The following is a 20,077-nucleotide window of genomic DNA, read 5'->3' as shown; positions in this document are numbered from 1 at the left end:
TTTTTCCTTCATTTTTATTAAACTAAGGTGACTAATGCACGCTCCATAGCTAACAATATTCAGAAAGCTCTTTCAGTTTGGCCTTACATCACAACTTTAGTTAGTAGCATTAATGAAGGAAAATATATAAACAAATATTTTTAGGGTATAATGAACGCACGCTATTCTTAATAGTTTTAAAAAAGAGCTAATTAACATTAATAAAGATAATTACGTAAATAAACATATTAAAGGGTATAATTGTCCAAGTACTATTTGTAAAAGTTATCTAATACATTTTAAAAGGTAGGAAAAAGACAAGGAAAAGATCCCTAATCAAGGAGTCACAGGCAACAATTTTAAAGAAAAAAATGATTCGACCTTACAATAAATTAATGTTAGTCCACCTTCATACAATATTTTGAGATCGCGTCAATGACAAACTTAGAAACATAGCTTCATTTCAAATATCACCATATTTACAAATATGACAGAATATCAGCTGAAGACACTACACACAGTCGTAGCTGAAAACCAGAAGAAATCGGAGCAAACACTTTAGATTGTTCAAGTATATGCTCAACGGTAAACTACTTCAACAAAACCACCACCACCCCCACCCTAATTCTTTAACATCGCTAAATTCTCCAATGCAATAATACACTGTGACTACAAAACTTGCAACTACATATTTGGGAAACAGCAGAATATCACATGACCAACAAATCATTCAGACCAGAATCGAACAAAGGCATCTACAAAAGCTTTAAAGATAGTCAGTAGAGGATTGTCTTCTTTCTTTGAGGCTTTCCATGATTCACTGAAAAAAGAGAGAGCAAACATCAGTCAGCAAGATTCATAAAATCAACTATACGTTATGCAAGTGTAGCTTCGCTAAGAATACTTACAGGTCAATTCTATCTAACGGAGGAGAACTTCCAACAGTAGGTTTTCCATCTCTCTTTGAATCCTTTCCAGTTTCAACTGTTGGCTCCTTGAAATTTTTGCCACTTGTTTCATTTATATTTTCCAAGCAACTTGTTCTTTTTGAAGCAGTTTTTGGCTGCAATGCATCAAAAGAAGGATTACTCACCAAATTATGCCAATGCTTTGCACAATATTGATAAAAAAGACACAACGGAGACTAACTTCATATGGAAGAAGAAAACGAAACCATAATTCAGCATCAGAACAAAAAGTAGATCCTGAATCTCAGAATAGGCAATATTCACGATTGCATAAATCTTAAATGTGTCATCTGTGGAGGTAGACATGCAGAAAAACCTAAGTACCAGTTCCAATGCCTCAGCTCAAAATTCTAGTTTCATAATGCATTTCTCAGTATACAGAGGTATGAAATGCATCTACTTTGTCCAGTAAAAAAATCTTCCAAATCCATGTAGGATCTATGAACTTTTAGCTCTATCATGTCACTGCACTTGCATCTTCCTTCCCTTTGTTCCTTCTTAATTCTAATACTGTCTATTTCTAATACAATAGTTCACCGATTTATGTCTTTTGAGAATTAAGACTATACAACACCAAAGCTTTGATTTGAAAAGGATTATTTTAAAATGACTTCATGAATTGCCTATATTTCTTATTTGTTGTAAAGTAGCAAACATTTGTTCTAGGAAAGAAAGATAGCAAAATGCTATCTAACTTTCTAACGGCAAGGCTTTGTATAGTAAATCTACTCCTCCCTTTTTCCAACCCTGCTGAGGGAGAGATTGATAATTATGATTAAGTTTATCCTCATCTCAGATTATTTAATTAAGACAGGGATGGGTCTGTTGCCTACAGATACAGGATACAGGAGCTAAGGCTGACGTTCAAATAATCAAATTCAATGTTGCCCAAGGACAAATCTAAAAAATTGTCAGTCGCTACAAGAGACTTACAACTCAGCACAAAGTTTAAGATCCTACAAAGAATATTGAAGCCAAAACTAAGGATTATAAGGTACATACAGCTGACACAAATCTAAAACACCAGAAAATTTCACAAATACAGTGCTATTGATACACAAATATTGTGAGAAGATACAAAATAAGTATCTGGAAGATTGCAGATGTAATCCTCGTATTTTGGTAATTATTTTCTAAGCTTTAGTGATAATCTTACTAAATAATTATCATTGAGTAGGGGTATTTTTGTAAAATCATCTTTATAATTTAAATTTTGGCGCTAAAAAAAATTCAAAAATCAGTGCCAATTTGTATGTACATCAAAATAATTTTAAAAATAATTTTATCAAATAAAATAATTTTCAGTTTTCCAAATAAATAAGATTAAGTTTAGATAATTTTGATTTAAATTTCGGATTTTCATAAAAAATTAAAAAAAATAAAATAAAAATAGTAGCTAGTGATTTAGCCTAATTAAATAAAATATTTTGGTTTTATTATCTTATTATGAAATCCTATTTTACTAATCTTTTAATCAAAAGATTTTCATGATCAACCTATTTAATAATCTTTAAGTTTTTCTAGATTTCCTATCTTCCACTCAATTCTAAAAGATTTATTTTCCTAACTTCCTTTTAATCTTTAGACCTTTTGCAATCCGAATCTAGTCATAAATCAAGTCATGGTTCCATGCTTTTTTAAATCTTATAAATATCCTAACTCTTTTACCATTATCTTTTAAAAGATCCTAATCATCCTATTCTATCCTAGACTCCCTAAACTTCCTTTCAAATACTATAAATACCCCTCACCATACCTCACAATTCCTCACCTAAAAACCAATTCTCTTCTCTCTTTTCCTTCTCTTCTACTATGCCACTTCTTCTCTTCCCTTCCCTTCCCTTCCCTTCCTCTTTGGCTACTGGACTCTACCAACTTCCACAGCTCTTTGGGCCTAGGGGTGGGAGGGTTATACTCTTGGTTTTTCGTGTCTGGGCCTTTTCATAGGCAAAAATCAAGGCTTGAATTGCTCTATCTGAGGGTTCACCCTCTTGGCTTGAAGTTTTCTCTAGTATAGCAGACGGGTACTTTGTAGACTTCATTCATAAATGTAGGCATATTTAGGCACTCCAGAATCTTCAATGAAAGAATGGGACACATAGGGTGGATGATAGGGTGGCATTTCAGCTCAGTTGATTTAGATTCTTAGGTGAGCTATTGGGACTTGAATTGCTTCTACTCCCTTGACCTCACCTATTCTTTAGGTAATACAAGTCGCATTAAAGTTGGTTAAGTTAACCAATTACTTTCCCTCATGCAGTGCTTTTCATCATTCCAACTACCATCCCACGTCCTTATATATTTGGATCATGGGTTCATATTTAAAATTATTAGGCACATGGGTTAAGGCTAGTCATTTGTTCAACATCATAATTATTGTGGATTATAACCACATAGTATATATTATTAACCACATATCTCCCTATAAAAGATTAGCACCACAAAGCTAGTTGAAGAAAATGATTTTTCACAAGTTGCAACATCTCTTAAACATGCTGCAAGTTCTCTTAATAACATACATGCACATAATTTCATAAATTTACCCATCAATTTCAAAACTCCGCTGCCAGTCCCAAGTTTGGATAAAGGAGGAGGGTTACAATAGGCTAGTGACAGTGTAAAACTTTGTCACATCACTTGACATGAGCCACAATGATTGAGATTAGTGCTTAGGTGACCTCCTGGGAAGTCCTCATGTTGATTCATGTAGCCGACTCCACTTATGGGATTAAGGCGTTCAAGCAGAAGAAGAAGACCCATCAATTTCAAGCATATAGAATATGCATTGCATCTTCTTTAAGTATAAACTGTATTTAAAATAGTATTTTGAAGAAAGACGAATAGCGTGGATGCATTGGATGGGCTATGAATAATGTCGACTTTAATCTCTCCTATTCGGATCTCACTAGTCTAGCTAATCCACAGTTCCACACTATAAATCAAGAATTCAACTTACGACTTTTTAAAACTTTTGAAATTAAAAAGTTAGATTGCAAAAGTATTTCAAGGCAATTTCAAAACTCTATGTGAATTATGTGCATATGAACAAAATGTGTTTCTAGAATATAAGCTCAAATTAGTTATTAGGGGTCCAATTTTATTTAACGATTAAGAATTTATATAAAGCTTTAATTCCAAGGTATACTGGTGAACTTCATGAATTATTCGATTATTATTCCAAATGAAAATGATTGGAAACTATTGAAATGTTATGTGAAATGCATGAAATTATGCGTATGTATGTTATTAAGTGAACTTGCATGTTTAACAAATGTTGCAAGTTGTGAAAGATCTTTTTCTTTCAGCTTGGATAAAAAGGCTTTTATTTTTAATGGTTAATTTGATGTACTTTGGCCTCCATGATAGCTATGATATTGAATAAGTGACTAAAGACTTCTGGATGATCCTTCTAGCCCTAGCCCATTTGGCTAATACTTTCAATTGGGATGGGAGTTGGAATGAATGAAAAAAATTGACATGATGGAAAGTGATTGGGAAACTTAACTAACTTTAAGAAGGCTGACCTGAATTACCTAGAGAAAAGGTGGGGTCAAGGAAGGAAGATAGAAGTAATTCAAGTCTCCACAGTTGACCCAAATATGGAGGAATATCTAAACCAACAACAAGCGGAAATGCCACCCAATCTTCCACCCTATGTCCCCTTCTTCCATTAAAAAATCTGAACTCCTTAAATTTGCCAGCATTTATGAATGGAGTCCATAAATTACTATGTCCAGTGTCCACTATATAAGAGAAAACTACAAGCTAAGAGGATGAACCCTCTACTCCAATTTCTAGATACCAGTCAGATTTTCGCCTCTTAAAAAAGGTGCAACGTAGTATGACCCTCCAACCCCAAGTCCCAAAGAACCCCCCCCCCCCCCCCCCCGCATATACTCCCACTACCCCCTACCCCAAAGCATAGGGCCTAAAAGCGAGCCCGGTTATACTACAAGCTCCACATTTGAAAGCTCATATACTCCCTCAAGCCCATCATGCAAAGGTTATCAAAGATAGCGAGTGATTGTTTCTTTTAAGGTGTACAATAAATGTCCTAGATGGCATACTGTAGTTGTTTCTTTTCTAGTCAAACAATTAAGCCAATTAGTGGCCAGCATGGGTGAGTCTAGTGAAAGTAATAATTTTATAGACAGCAACACCCAGGGTCTTGGTCTTGGTCTTGCTCTAAGTGCTGATGCTGATTTCCATCCTTTGGCATAACTTTGTTTCTTATGCTTCTTCATATCTTAATTACTTTTTTACAAGTGTAAACCCAGATGTAGCAACTAGCAAGACGGATATTAATGTAAAGTTCTGCCTAGACATTTGAAACACGAGGAAAAGAAACAACTCTTGCTTATTGATAGCACTTTTTTATAACACTAAAGTCCATTCCGACGTAATTGCTTTCATTATCAGTGGAGTAATCACAACAATAATTAAGCTATTATTGTTTAGAAAACAAAGGAGACACTTGAGGGATCAAGTTTATGAGCCACACTATGAAGCTGTGGGAAATGGTGATTGAACATAGGTTGAGACTTGAGAGCATGCACAAGCATTTCGAATAACCAATTTGGTTATATGCCCGGGAGATCTAATATGAAAGAAATCCATTTGATAAGACAAATGATGGAGTTTTTTTTAGAGTAAAGAAGGATTTCCATATGGTTTTTATTGATTTAGAGAAGGCATATGACAAGGTGTCAAGCGAGGTACTTTGGTGGGCAATGTTGGAGAAAGGTATTCCACGAAGGTACGTGGACCTAGTTAGGATATGTATTGGCATGTGTTAACAAATGTGAGGACATGTGCAGGGTTGACAAAAGATTTTCCTATTACAATTGGATTGCATCAAGGGTCTGCATTAAACCCTTTTCTTTTTAAAATGGTTATAGATGAAGTAACAAGGCTAATTCAAGATGAGGTTACATGGTGTATGTTGTTTGCGGATGATATCGTTTTGGTGGATAAAACTCATGATGGGGTCGGTGCCAAATTGGAGCAATGGAGGCAAAAGTTGGAATCTAGAGGGTTTAAGCTAAGTCGGAGTAAAACTGAATATTTGGTATGCCGCTTTGGTACACAGAGGGGGACAAGCGATGATGTAGTGAGCTTGGACGAAAAGGATCTGACCATAAGCGGATGTTTTAAATATCTTGGTCAATCATCCAGAAAAATAGCGACATTGATCAAGACGTGGCCCGCATGATTAAGTCGGGGTGGCTTAAATGGAGAGCGCCCATGGGAATGTTATGTAACCGAAGCATTCCTTTACAGTTGAACAGGAAATTCTATAGAACTTCCATAAGACTAGTGTTACTCTATGGTACAGAATGGGCTTCTAACAAGGAGCACATTAAAAAGATAAGAGATTACAAAATTTTATGTTAAAATGGATGCACGGGAACACTCTAAAAGATAGAATAAAAAATGATGTTATTCGCAAGAAAATGGGTGTTGCAGGCATTACAGACAAACTAAGGGAAAATCACCTGCGTTGGTTCAGAGATGTAAGATGAAGACCCCAGCAGTCTAAGAGTAGAAGAGTGGGACCATGGAGAGATTAAACGAGAGAAAGGGAGACCAAAAATGATTTGGTTGGAAGGATTTAGGAAGTATATAAAGACTATGGATTTGCATGAGAATGAGGTTTTTAACCGTAAGGGATGGAGGAGGAAGATTTTTGTATATGACTATGCGGAATAATCACTTTTTATTCATGTATCTGACCCCATAGGATTAAGGCTTTGATTGATTGTTTAGGAAACTTCCTTGATCATAGTTCACTAAAGCTCTTAACGAATATCACTGTTGTTCCATCTATTCAGGCAATTTTTCTGTTAAAGGAATTTAATGCGGCTTGGCTGTTGGTTAATAAGAAACTCAGAACCTGTTCACAAGCAATAAGACAATGGTGGAAATGGTGATGAGATTATATGTGATTTTGCAACAGATGTCAGTATGTCACATGGCAATGTTCTATGGTAACAAGGGTCATGTAATTGTGCAACATACGCCTCATACCAATGTAAGTATGGCATGGTTTTTAAAAATTATTGTAATCATTCAACCACTCTAAAGTTGGTACCCAATAGTAATGGAGATTTACAAATTAAATCTAAAATATAACAACATACGCAATGGAGAAACATTACCATGGGCATCAACATACAGCTTTCCTTGCATAGATTACATACAAGCTGCCTAGCAGTTAGGCTGATACTTCAGGAGTTCAAGGTATTACTGCCAAAAGCCAGCAGCTTATTCTTTTTCCATGAAAATTGAGTTTTTAAGTAGGAAATTTATTGTCTCAGGTTCCGTCCCAATTTAAATGTGCTCACAAGATACTAGGCTTCAGGAACACCTACTCTTTTGATTGTGAAAGAAGCATAACTACATCTTACAAATACTTCTAATTCTAAGGAATGTGAAATTCAACAAATTGGCTAAGATGCAGCTTTTATCAATCACATATTTCTGCCCCCACCCCCCTCTTCTCTTCCGCTTAGATTTCAAGAAAATGGTGACTTTCAACAACAAAGTTGGATCTTTAGAGAAGGTTATTTCATTTTATGGAATTGAATTACAACTTTTTTTACCAAAATTCAATTTCAAGTTCCAAACACAATCTTACAGGATTCTGAAACCATTCTCAGTTTTATGAAATAAATTTATTTACGTGGAATATGCATGAAAAAGGTATTGTAAAGTTCGGGTAAAGTGCAGAGATAACATCTATCACTATGGTTGCACTATGTCACTTTGGTTCCTCAAAAAAAATGTCACTTTGGTTCCACCAAGCCAAACAAGACCTAATTGGATAAGTTGATAAGAGGGATAAGAGTTTAAGCTCTTGGCATGATGCTTGTAAACTGCAAAAATATGAATCAACTGAATTTCATGTTTGGTGCCCTTTAGGATCAGCCCTAGAAACCTAAGTGTTCTGCTCAACCATTCAAAGAGATTGTCAAAGACAAATAGACCTTTAATAAATAAAAAATAAATAAATAAACAAAATCTGACCTGAAGGTTATTTGGTTCAGCAGTCTTCAATGTTGAGTCATCATGTGGTGATATTCGGTTCACGCGATCATGGTGGATTACAGTATCATCTTTGTTTGGGACCGAATCGGGCATATCTATCAAGTCAATTTTGAGATTATCCTCCCTATGTTGAACCACTATATGATTGATCCCTGCATGTTGAATTATCATATCATGGCTTCCACCTGACGCTGAAACTTCGAAGTTGTCTTCTCCCTTAATTGTCATCAGATCAGAAGAACTGTCACAGGAGATATCTTTATCCAAGACCAGAGTGCTATTGCTTAATTTAACCTTTTCAGCTACCAAATCATTCAAATTACAATCAAATTTTCCTGATTCAGATGATGTGCTTCTTAAGCCATTAGCTTCCTCAGTTGTGGGCCTCAATGGGAAAGTCTCTACCTGCACGTCCTCAGTTGGAAGTATTGAATTAGTTTCTAGTGTACCTATACTTTCTGATTCTTCACCTGCTTTAAAATTCTCACATTCTGGTGATCCTTCTGCTAACAGCTTATCAAACTCCTCAGACGTTTCATTAATCCGCACATGGTTTACAAAACGATCACTATCCATTTCACTGACATTGAAACACTGCCCATTGCTATTCAAAGACACCTCCTCCAAATTTTCCTGTTCTTGATGATCTGAAATAACAGGGTTATCAATCTTATCACTTGATATACATGCCCCCTTAGCAGCCTCTTCCCCTATTTTTTCAGTCTGATGTTCAGTAGAGTACAGGACAACATCCAAATCAAAATGTCTGGTAGATTGCCCATTGTTGTCTAAATTGAGCACCATAGTTTCCTTTTTTTCTTGACTCAAAAAACCATTCAGTACGCTTGTTGTCTGAAACAAAACACCTTGAGGTTCAGAAGAAATTGTTCCCAACGGATAATCAACCACAACGGTATCATCTTTTTGCTCTTCATAATTAAATTGTCCAGGACCCAGAACCCTATTCTCTTGAATTATCTCCCTAACAATCTCCCGAACAGTATAAAACGAACCCCCAACCTCTTTATGAGTTAAATTCAGAGATGGAAAATTCCCATTATTAGAACTCTGGTATCTGCAAACCAGTCAGCAATAATATTGGAATAGCTAAAATCTAATTCCTCAGCACATACACATAATATATAAATTTAAGAAATGTAACCTACTTCAACTAACATATTCCCCCAATCCTTTTATACTTGCAATTGGATAAAATGTTATTAGATTTGTCTCAATGTATCTTTCTAAATATATTTTTTTTACATATAATCTACACAAAATTGCATATATTTATGGTCAAAATTATACATTGGCTAATGGGTCAGTCAAACTGTTGCAAATATTCAGAAACAAAACAAAGTATCAAACAAAGCATACATTGCATCTAAACTAAATTATTGCAAGATACCAATAGACAAAATTGTGCATTAGAGACCGTAAAAAAAGTTGCAACTACTATCAAACGGAGGAAGTATACCATAACGATTACTCAAATTAAATCATTCAAATTAAACCAGATGGGTACCTTTTAATGAAAGACTCAATCATAATCTTTCTTTCCTCTTTGGAACGCCGAATTCGAGACCTTTTACCCCCTGAATCATTTGATGTAGCTATAGCAAATGTTTGCCCAACCCAATTTCCCTTCAAACTATACATGCTTAAATTTTGTCAAATCTACTCATATATGATATATCTGCAAAAATTCCCGAAAAAATTAAAAAAGAAAAATACCCATTACAAAATTTAATGTTACAAACAGCAAAAATTAGATATAATTACAAAAAATGAAGACTAAAATTAACCCCAAAAAAAAAAAAAAAAACAGAAATGAAGATTGAAATTTTGTTATGAGAAATCTTACCGAAAATGTAAAAAGTATAATTGAAAGGTTGGAGAAATGGAAGAACGATGTAGAAACTGAGAGTGACAATGGAGAGTGATGACAGTGGGAGAGTGTGGAAACGTAAAAACCCTACAAAAGTAAGGAAAAGTTCAACATCTGTAAAACCCTTTTTTTAATAAAAATAAAAATAAATAGTTTTTGGGTTTGTCTAAAATTAGGTTCGGACATTTATATTGCATTTATTGGTTTGGCTAAAGGCGCATTAGGGCGGGAGACCTTGGCACTTTTACTAATTATATTAGTAATTTTTCGATCTCATAATACTTTTCATTTTTGTCCGATTCACAATATTTGACACATTACTAAATATGGAATGAGATTAATAATAAAAAATAAAAAAAAAAATAAAAATTTTATCTCTCCTGACTCCCTCCACTTGTTATTTTCTTGCAATATAAAAATACAAAAAAGAATTTTTTATGCAATAAATAAATGTTTTTCATAGACCCACTTGTAATTTTCTTAAACTACGTGTCTATCCCAACGTCTCAAGTATTATGAAACGGAGAGAATGCTTCATAGGTTATTAATAAAAGGTAGGGCTGAGCAAAATTATCCGAAAAACCGAAAATCTGAACCGTAACCGAACCGAAAATTAGGGTACCTGTTTCGATAACCATAACGGTTCGGGTACCCAATCCGATAATTTGTTATTGGGTATCATTTTAAAATTAACGGTTACCCGTTCCGATAAGCAATTTTTTCTTTTTTTTTCCTACTTAAATCTATTTATCCAAAATCTAAACTCTTACTTTACTTCGTAATCACTTCATAATTTAAATGATTAGTAATTATCAGTAATTTGGTCATGATCATGTGGTATTATTGTTCATTAGTGTTGAATGATATCATAATAACTATATTATAAAGTCTAAATTTTTATTATTGGATATCATAAAGTCTAAATTTTTATTAATGTTGAACTTATTGGTTCGGGTAATGGATATCTTTTTTAGTGTTATTCGTTATCGGGTACCCGAACCGATAATGTTAACGGTACGGGTACCCGACCCATGCTCATCCCTAATAAAAGGGAGCACTAGTTCGAAAAAATTTAAGTTTCTCACATTGGGAGACGTTTGTTGTTAATCAAATGATACGAGTATCTATGTAAATAAATTACCTTTGTAAAATGTTACCTTTGTTTGTTACATGAGTTAAAATACTTTACTTCGGTTTTTTCACCGTATACCACTGAGTTATTTCAAAATTCACCATATACCACACAAAATTTTCTAATACACCAAATACCATTCAGTTTATGTATATTAACACAGAATGCCTTTTTTGTTAACTGTCGTTAGTCTGCCGTTTGGGGTAATTTACTGATATGCCCTTATACATCCAACTGGCGCCATTGACAGGGTTGACTCTCCCAAACGTCGCATTTCCACAAAAATTGACCCCCCATTTCCCTTTTCCATTGAAGCTACTCTCTGTTTGTCTCCATTGCACTTCGACCCTAAAAATCAATCAAAAAGCTTCAAACTTTCGAAGGTGTAAAGTAGATTGCAACTAGGAAAACAAATTGGGAGTTACGATTGAACAAAGAAGTAGTTTGACTAGGTTTCAAAGAGAGCGAGGTGTTTGTCACTGAATTTCGCACAAAGTTCGCACCTGGGTTGGATTAAGCATATGCAAGGTATTACTATCCTTATCGATTTGCATTTCGAGTTCTGATTTTGTTGTTTTTTTGTGAAATTGAGTTATGATTAGGGGATTTTGCTCCCACCAATCGGAATGCGCCACGTGGGCCAATCAGGTCCTGCCAAGTGTCCCCTAGTTGGAACTGTCAGGGTTTGCCACGTGGCACGCGCTTATTCGTCCACCTTGGACCTATTATGTCATGACATGTGGCATACTCCATGCCTAATGGAGAAACCGGCCACCCAGGCCCAACTTCCGAGGGAAGCCCAATCAGCCATAGGTTAACCTAAACCTAGGATGGGCACGTTTCCCAAGGTTATAAATACCTCCCTTAATCCTCATTAAGGGGGATTACGGAAAAAAAAACACATTAATTACACAGAGTAATAACCGGCTGATCTCGCTAACAAAGCAGATTACCTACATTAAACACTTTCACCTAGAGAGACCCAATCACTTTAATTTCCGCATTAATTACTCCTTAATCAAGTACTAACTTGACCGTTGGAGGCGGAGCTCCCACCACCAGGAGTCTCCGTTGTTTTGCAGGTACAGGCGTCCGGTTCCAGTCTCGGTATTGTAACTCTCCCGCAGGACATCAGAAAACCCCGAAACATTTGGCGCCGTCTGTGGGGAGAGTACTTCTGAGATGGCATCCAAGTCTGTACCGACTCCTGAAGAGAGGCGTCCCCTAGACGACCCTCAAGTACAGTCGGACCATGATACTGAGGATGAACTTGAAGTTGAAGCTCACACAGCTTCAGACGGGACCCTAAGGGCCCGACGTACCCGTCATACCGAAAGGAGGGAACGGGAACATCTTCAAACTGGAAGTGAGCCAGCAGGCGCACCGCCTGTTCGGCAACAGCCGACTGATGGGTCTGCTCCCATCATAAGGAACGAACTCATGACCTTCATGAGGGACTTCAAGGGAGAGATTCAAGAGTTGATCAACAAGAAGCCGCCTGCTCTGGTCAAGGAGCAGTCGGCTAAGAAACCCTCCACTTCACTGAAGAGGAAGCCAGTTCAAGGGCGAGAGGCGACTCCTCATCCTAAATCTAGGAAGCGGGAGCCACCTGCCCTTGATTTCACAAAATTCCGTTTTCCTACAGGAAATAGGAAACCTGTTCGTCATATTCAGGCGGACGGGTCGAAGCAAACATTCACAGACGCTCGGCTACTGCTAGAGCAGAAAAAGAGTGACCGATTGTCAGAGTCGGCCTCTACTTCAAACTTCCAAGACAGTTTGCGAAATACCTCAATGAGGCATACGCAGTCGTATCATGAGAGTCAGTCAGGCGGTACCTCCCGTCAGTCCGGCTTTCATAGCGACCAGGCGGTACCAAACTTACCGTTTGTGCCGCAACAACAGTATTTTTTGCAGCCACCTCCGTTTGGTGGACATGCAGCAAAAAACGTCCAACCTATGGACTGGCAGCTACGGTTGCTTAGACTTGGTGAACAGCCGTCGGCCTTCTTCAAGGAAATTACTGAAGCCTCTCAGCCGGCCAAAGTGAAAAATGTATTAGTAGGCGCCTATGACGGCACTACTAACCCAGAAGACCATCTGATGGCATTCACCAACCTGATGTACCTTCAAGGGTTGGATGATCCCACCTGGTGCAAGTGTTTCCCAGCGACTCTCAAAGGAATCGCACAACAATGGTTCGGCAACCTGCTGACTGGTTGTGTAAATAACTTCAGGACGCTTGCTTACTTATTCACCTCCAATTTCGCCATGAACATCCCTGCGAAGAAGACGACCCTTGATTTAGGAACAATTCAGCAGGGCGAGAAGGAGGGTCTTCGTTCTTACATCAGGCGGTTTAACATGATGAGAATACAGATTCAAGGGTTACCGGATGAGGTAGCCTATACTGACTTTTTCAGAGGTCTCAAGGACGGGTCGACCTTCAAATTTGACTTGGTCCGAAAGAGGGTGGCGACTCTTCAAGAGGCCTTGATTGAAGCGGAAGCCTATATACAGGCGACTGATCTTTGTACGATAAAACAGTCGGACGGGAAAAGGTTCGACAAAAAAGAAGGACGACAGAAGCAGTCGTCCAACAAAGACGAGAAAAGGAAAGAGGTCTGGGCGGCTGATTCCTCTAAACAGCCGGCCCAGAAAAAGAAAAAAGAATTCAAACCATACTCCCCAAATTATGCGTTTAACAAGGATAACCAGTTTATCCTAAAAGAAATCAAGGGACGGATCTCAATTGAGAAGTCGGTCCCCATGAAGGGTTCTGCAAACAACCGGAACCAAGATAAATTATGTGCTTATCATGATGATGTTGGTCATCACACCAGTGACTGCATCAGTCTCATGCGGTATCTGGACCGCCTGGCTGAGCAAGGTGATCTTGACACTTATGTCAAGAAATCTACGGGGAACACTTCTTCAAAAAAGCAGTCGGCCAAAAAGAATCAACAAGCCGACAACTCCGATACAGATGATGCAGTCGTCTACACCATTGCAGGCGGCTTCTCAGGAGGCGGCCCCACTATTAGGGGCAACAAAGCCAATATGAGGCGTTTAGATGTAAATTCCGTTCACCAAGAACGGCCGTCCAAATATTCATTTCCTGAGATTGTCATCACTGAAGAAGATCTAGGAGGGGTAAGAGGGCCGCATGACGACCCTATCGTTATTGAATGTAAAGTGGCCAACCAGAGAGTTGGCCGAATCCTCATAGATACCGAAAGCTCCTCAGATCTCATCAGTAGCAAATGTCTGTCGAAACTAAAATATCAGACTGATTGCATACATCCGGCCTCCCACCCTTTAGTAGGGTTTGGAGGAGGAGTCGTCCACCCACTGGGACGAGTGGATTTACCCATCCGCCTGGGCGAAAAAGGGGAAGGACGACACATGGTAGTCCGGTTCCTGGTAGTAGAAGAACTCTCGGCCTACAACATGATTCTGGGACGACCAACCCTGAATAATTCCAAGGCTGTTATAATCCCATCTCTTATGTTGCTCAAATTTGAGAGGGATAATGGAACAGTCGGCTCCCTAAGGGGAGATCAGAGGATGGCTCGAGAGTGCTATCTCTCGGATGTCAAGCCCACTGTTATGGCCACTGGGTCAAGTGGTGAAAAAACAGACCTTGACAATGTCAAGGAGAGTGCGCCTGTTCAAGAAGCAGGCGGCAAGAAGAGAAAGGCATCCCAGACAGGGGCCGCAAGAAAAGAAAGAAAATAGCAATCATTGGCAGAGGAGCGGTCGGATGAGTTCCGCCCTCAGCCGGCTGGTGAGCATACGGACCTGATCTTAGACGACTCACGTCCTGATCGAACAGTCAAAGTTGGGACGACTGCTCTGAGAGACCTTGGTGACGACTTTCACAAACTATTGAAAGAATACAAGGACATCTTTGCATTCGAAGTCCATGAAATGCCAGGCATTAGTCCTGATCTGGCGGTACATAAACTGGCCGTGGATCCAAAAAAGAAGCCGGTACGGCAGAAGAAACGGAACCATGGCGAAGAAAGAAGTCAGGCGGCAGCAGCCGAAGTTAAAAAATTACTTGATGCAGGGTTCATTCGGCAATGTTACTTCCCAGACTGGGTTGCAAATGTGGTGCTTGTTAAAAAGCCGAATGGCACCTGGCGAATGTGTGTAGACTACACAGACTTAAACAAGGTGTGCCCCAAAGACAGTTACCCTCTGCCTAAAATTGATAACCTGGTCGACTCAACAGCCGGCCATGCTTTGATGAGCTTTATGGACGCCTATTCTGGTTTCCATCAAATTCCTTTATGGAAGAAAGATCAGGAGAAGACGGCCTTCGTCACTGATCAGGGGTTATACTGTTACACGGTCATGCCGTTTGGTCTTAAGAATGCCCCGGCTACCTTCCAACGAATGATAAACACTGTGTTCTTTGATCAGATTGGGAGAAACGTCGAGGCATAAATTGATGATATGATTGTCAAAACTAAGCTTCAGATAGATCATCTGTCGGACCTCCGAGAAACTTTCGCCACACTCAGGCGGCACCATGTCATGCTCAATCCCAAGAAATTTGTATTTGGAGTTGAGTCTGGGAAATTTCTCGGATTCCTTATCAATCAGAGAGGAATAGAGGCGAACCCTGAGAAGGTGCAGGCGGTCATTGACATGCAGTCGCCTCGTACCATCCGAGAGGTTCAGAAGTTAACAGGTTGTCTGGCGGCCTTGGGAAGATTTCTAAGCCGATCAGGCGACAAATGCTTATAATTTTTCCAGGCAATTAAGAAAAAGGCAAGGTTTGAATGGGGGCCGGATGCTGAGGCCGCCTTCCAGAAATTGAAAGTTCACTTGCATTCCTTGCCGAGGCTGGTCAACCCTTTGCCCAAAGAAGTACTCTACATGTACCTGGCCGTCTCTGATCATGCGTTAAGCGCTGTTCTCCTTGCTGAAAGAGACGGCTGTCAGCTCCCGGTCTACTTTGTCAGTCATGTACTGAAAAATGCCGAGTTGAGGTATCCCCTAGTGGAGAAATTTGGTCTTGCACTCTTCATGGCTGTTAAAAAATTGAAGCCCTACTTTTTGGCACATGCAGTCGTCGTGTATACAGACCAACCTATCAAGCGGCCACTGACCATCATGGAGTCGTCAGGCCGAATGATCAAATGGGCCATAGAAATACAGAGCCTCGAAGTTACTTTCGAGCCTAGAAAAGCAGTGAAGGGGCAAGCCTTTGCTGACTTTATTGTTGAGATGACTCATCCTCCTGACTCTCAAATTCCAGACCAAGTCTGGAAGGTATATGTGGACGGAAGCTCTACTTCAAATGGTTGTGGAGCAGGCGTCATATGTCAGTCGCCAGAGGGCGACAGGTACGAGTATGCTCTACGCTTCAGTTTTCAGGCCTCAAACAATGAGGCAGAATATGAAGCTTTACTAGCCGGAATCCGCATGTGCAAGGCGGTAGGGGCAAGAAAAATAGACGCCAGTTCCGATTCACAATTGATAGTGAGTCAGTACAATGGCGAATACGAAGCAACCCATCCGGCCATGATCAAGTATTTACAGGCGGTCCGACAAGCAGTCGGCTCCCTTGAGGATTTCCATCTAATCCAAGTGCCGAGATCAGAAAACAACCAGGCGGATGCACTGTCAAAATTAGCATCATCCGCCTCCTCTGATACACCTCGAACTGTTTTTTGGGAAGTAATGGAGAAGAGAAGCATCGAGGAAGACCCTATTGGAATCCTAGACAGAAGCTCAACCTGGATGGATTCAATCAGGGCATATCTGACAAATGGTACACTGCCGGATGATCATCAACAGGCGGCAACACTTAAAAAACGAGCCACCAGTTTTGAAATAATAAAGGGAGAACTTCACAAAAAGGGGTACCTTCAACCCTTCTTAAAGTGTGTTACTCCAGAAAAGGGACGAGAAATACTAGACGATCTTCACTCTGGTTACTGTGCTTCCCATATAGGCGGTAGGACGCTTGCTCAACGGGCAAGGCGGCAGGGCTACTTTTGGCCTACCTTAGAAGCAGATGCAATAGAGATGGTGAAAAAATGTGACAAGTGCCAAAGGTTTGGCAAACTAATTCACCGTCCGGCTACTGACCTCACTACCATTCATAGCCCACTACCGTTTTCTAAGTGGGGCATGGACATTCTGGGTCCATATACGCCTGCTACAGGCGGAAGGAGGTACATACTTGTTGCCGTCGACTACTTCACTAAATGGGTAGAGGCGGAGGCTGTAAAGGGAATCAAGACGAAGGATGTAATTTCATTCATTTGGAAAAATGTCATCACTCGGTTCGGGGTTCCCATGTCTATGGTTTTTGATAATGGTCCCCAATTTGAGACGCCTGTTCTCAAAAGCTGGTTGGGTGACCAAGCAATTGCACACTACTTTGCATCTGTCGGCCATCCACAAGCAAACGGCCAGGTAGAAGCCTTTAATAAAATCATCTCAGACGGTCTCAAGAAAAAGATTGAACGAGCAGGCGGTCTATGGGCGGATGAATTACCACATGTTCTCTGGGCCATTAGGACGACTGAAAAAGGGGCGACTGGAGAAACTCCATTCCTCCTAACTTATGGTGCGGAAGCTGTTCTTCCAATAGAACACTACGAGCCGACTCTTCGAGTAATGCTATATGATGAAGAGGCAAACTGGGAAGCCATGCGCCTGGCATTAGACTCACTTCCTGAAAAGAGGGGCAATGCTGTCTTGCGCCATGAAATTTACCGCCTGAGAATGACTAGATCATACAACAAAAAAGTACACAGGCGTCCACTCAAAGTGGGGGACTTTGTACTTAGAAAAATGGAAGCAGTTGGTAGAGCTAATGAGTCTGGCAAACTAACTCCCAACTGGGAAGGACCCTACCGAATCTGTGAAGAGGTCGGGGACGGTACCTACCGTCTGGAAACACCAGACGGACGACCGTTGCCTCGAACTTGGAATGTAGACAATCTTAAGAAATATTTCTTTTGAATGATGTAAATAGTCAAGGGCTATTTAATAAAAGTTTGCACTTAATGATCATTTTTGTACTAAGAGGGGCATGCCTGCTGAAAAACAGTCGGCTACTCTCCCTGTTTAATTTTTATTTAAGAGGGGCCTGCCGTCTGTACCTTTACAGTCGGCTACTCTCCATTGAGTATTTCACTATCTTCAGAGGGGCATGCCGTCTGTACCTTTACAGTCGGCTACTCTCCATTGAGTATTTCACTCTATCTTCAGAGGGGCATGCCGTCTGTACCTTTACAGTTGGCTACTCTCCATTGAGTATTTTACTCACAATAGGGGCATGTTGTCTGGACATATAGTCGGCTACTCTCCATAAGAAGATGGCCGAATGGTTCCAAACACATAGCCACCCCCCTTATACTTAGCTAAAAAGATTAGGGCCTGGCCAACCCTGTGCCTAACAGGCGGCTACCCTCCTTTTACTTAGCACCTACGTTCACCAAGAACTTACCAAGGCCACAGGCCGAATGATAAGACCAGGCGCCAAGCCAACTGATCCAATCTTCAAAACTAATACGACCTGTCCCAACATCATAGCAGGCGTCCGGCGGCATCCCTCCGGATGAAATTCGTCGCAGAGAGCAACTCCCTTTTGGGTGGAACATTGCTCTATAAACTATTTACACGGCACCTATACGACTGTCCCCAAGGGTAACCACGTAGCCGTTTTTGAGATAAGGATAACTCTATCACTAACCAAACCAGTGGTAGCAGTTGACATCTGAGTCAGATTACCGCCTGTATTACTTGGGATAAATGCAGGGGGTACCTCTTGAGTTAATAGCCAACAAACATTGGCGAATCAAGGGGTCTAGCCGGCCTCCGCCGCCTGGTACCTCTACTACTCAAGCAAGAGTGACGGCGACTGAGTAACACCAACGTTAACTCATAGTCACTCCCTCAAACTTGGTATGGAACTTAAAAGGTTTGAGTAGACCGCCTGTTTTTTGGCAAACAGCGGCACTCAAACCCCTATTCCTACTAGGTAACCTCTTGAGTTAATAGCCAACAAACATTGGCGAATCAAAAGGATCAGCCGGCCTCCGCCGCCTGATACCTTTACTACTCAAGCAGGAGTGACGACGATTGAGTAACTCCAAAGTTAACTCATAGTCACTCCCTCAAACTTAGTATGGAGCCTAAAAGGTATGAGTCGTCCGCCTGTTTTTCGCAAACAGGGGCTCTCAACCACTACTCCTGCTAGGTTAAAAACTTATGAGTTAAAAGCCAACAAACATTGGCGAATAAAGGGGAACAACCGGTACCCACCGCTTGATACCTCTACTACTCAGTTCCTTGGCAACTAAGTAACAATCATGTTCACTTGGTCAGACCACTTTCCTACTTGGTTAAATTTACAAATGACAGGACCGCCTGCCTAAAAAGGATCCAGTCTTTAAAATAGTTCGAATACCGATTGGATAAATGGCCGACTAATCGTCTATCCTGGAAACAGACAACCAGTCGTCCAGGGGCATAGGCCGCGTGACTAACTATCCGTACCTGTTTGCAACTATCGGCCATGTAAAACAGTCGGTCTAGTGAACAATTGGATATTAGAATATTCAATACTTAGACAAATTTGAAGCAAAACAAAAATTCATTAAAAAGAAGTCGGTCATTAAAGACCGGCAAAATATTCAAAGCCCCGGCCCCCTGGCCGGGTAAATACAAAACAAACGGCACGCAGGTCGTTGAAAGAATACATAAAGCTTAAGAAGGGGGCAGATCTTCAATATTAGTAGCTGCCGCCTGGTCAGCACTCTTCTTGCTGGACTCGGCTTCAGCTGCATCCTTTTTTGATGCATTACCCCCAAGCGGCACAAGTGCCACTACCAGCTCCTCCTCCTCCAACGCTTCCTCCAACGCCTCTTCCTCAGCAGCCGCCAGGATCTTTTGATTATATGTATCAGAACACTGGCGGTACGTTTTTTCCCATGAGGCAAAGTCGGCATTAGGGAAGAGGCGGCCCCAAGTCATGCGCTGGATTTGAGCGGAGTCTTCCATCATCTCCCGGACCAGCTTTTTCTTCTCTTGCTC

At 40.1% G+C, this 20,077-nt stretch overlaps 1 protein-coding gene across 1 annotated transcript; it reads right to left on the bottom strand.

The window, feature by feature from the left end:
• Window positions 1-306: 306 nt before the first annotated feature.
• On the bottom strand, window positions 307-10,066 carry LOC110728538. Its single transcript, XM_021908178.1, has 5 exons — window positions 9,859-10,066; window positions 9,520-9,690; window positions 7,974-9,069; window positions 888-1,042; window positions 307-799 (listed from the first exon to the last, which is right to left on the bottom strand). The coding sequence occupies exons 2-5, from the start codon at window positions 9,651-9,653 to the stop codon at window positions 706-708; spliced, it is 1,479 nt and encodes a 492-aa protein (XP_021763870.1). The 5' UTR covers window positions 9,654-9,690; window positions 9,859-10,066; the 3' UTR covers window positions 307-705.
• Window positions 10,067-20,077: the final 10,011 nt, after the last annotated feature.

This window comes from Chenopodium quinoa, unplaced genomic scaffold (assembly GCF_001683475.1).
Source record: "Chenopodium quinoa cultivar QQ74 unplaced genomic scaffold, ASM168347v1, whole genome shotgun sequence".
NCBI classification, from domain to species: domain Eukaryota; kingdom Viridiplantae; phylum Streptophyta; class Magnoliopsida; order Caryophyllales; family Amaranthaceae; genus Chenopodium; species Chenopodium quinoa.
Note: the sequence above shows the minus strand (reverse complement) of the source record. Positions and strands in the feature narration are given on the sequence as shown.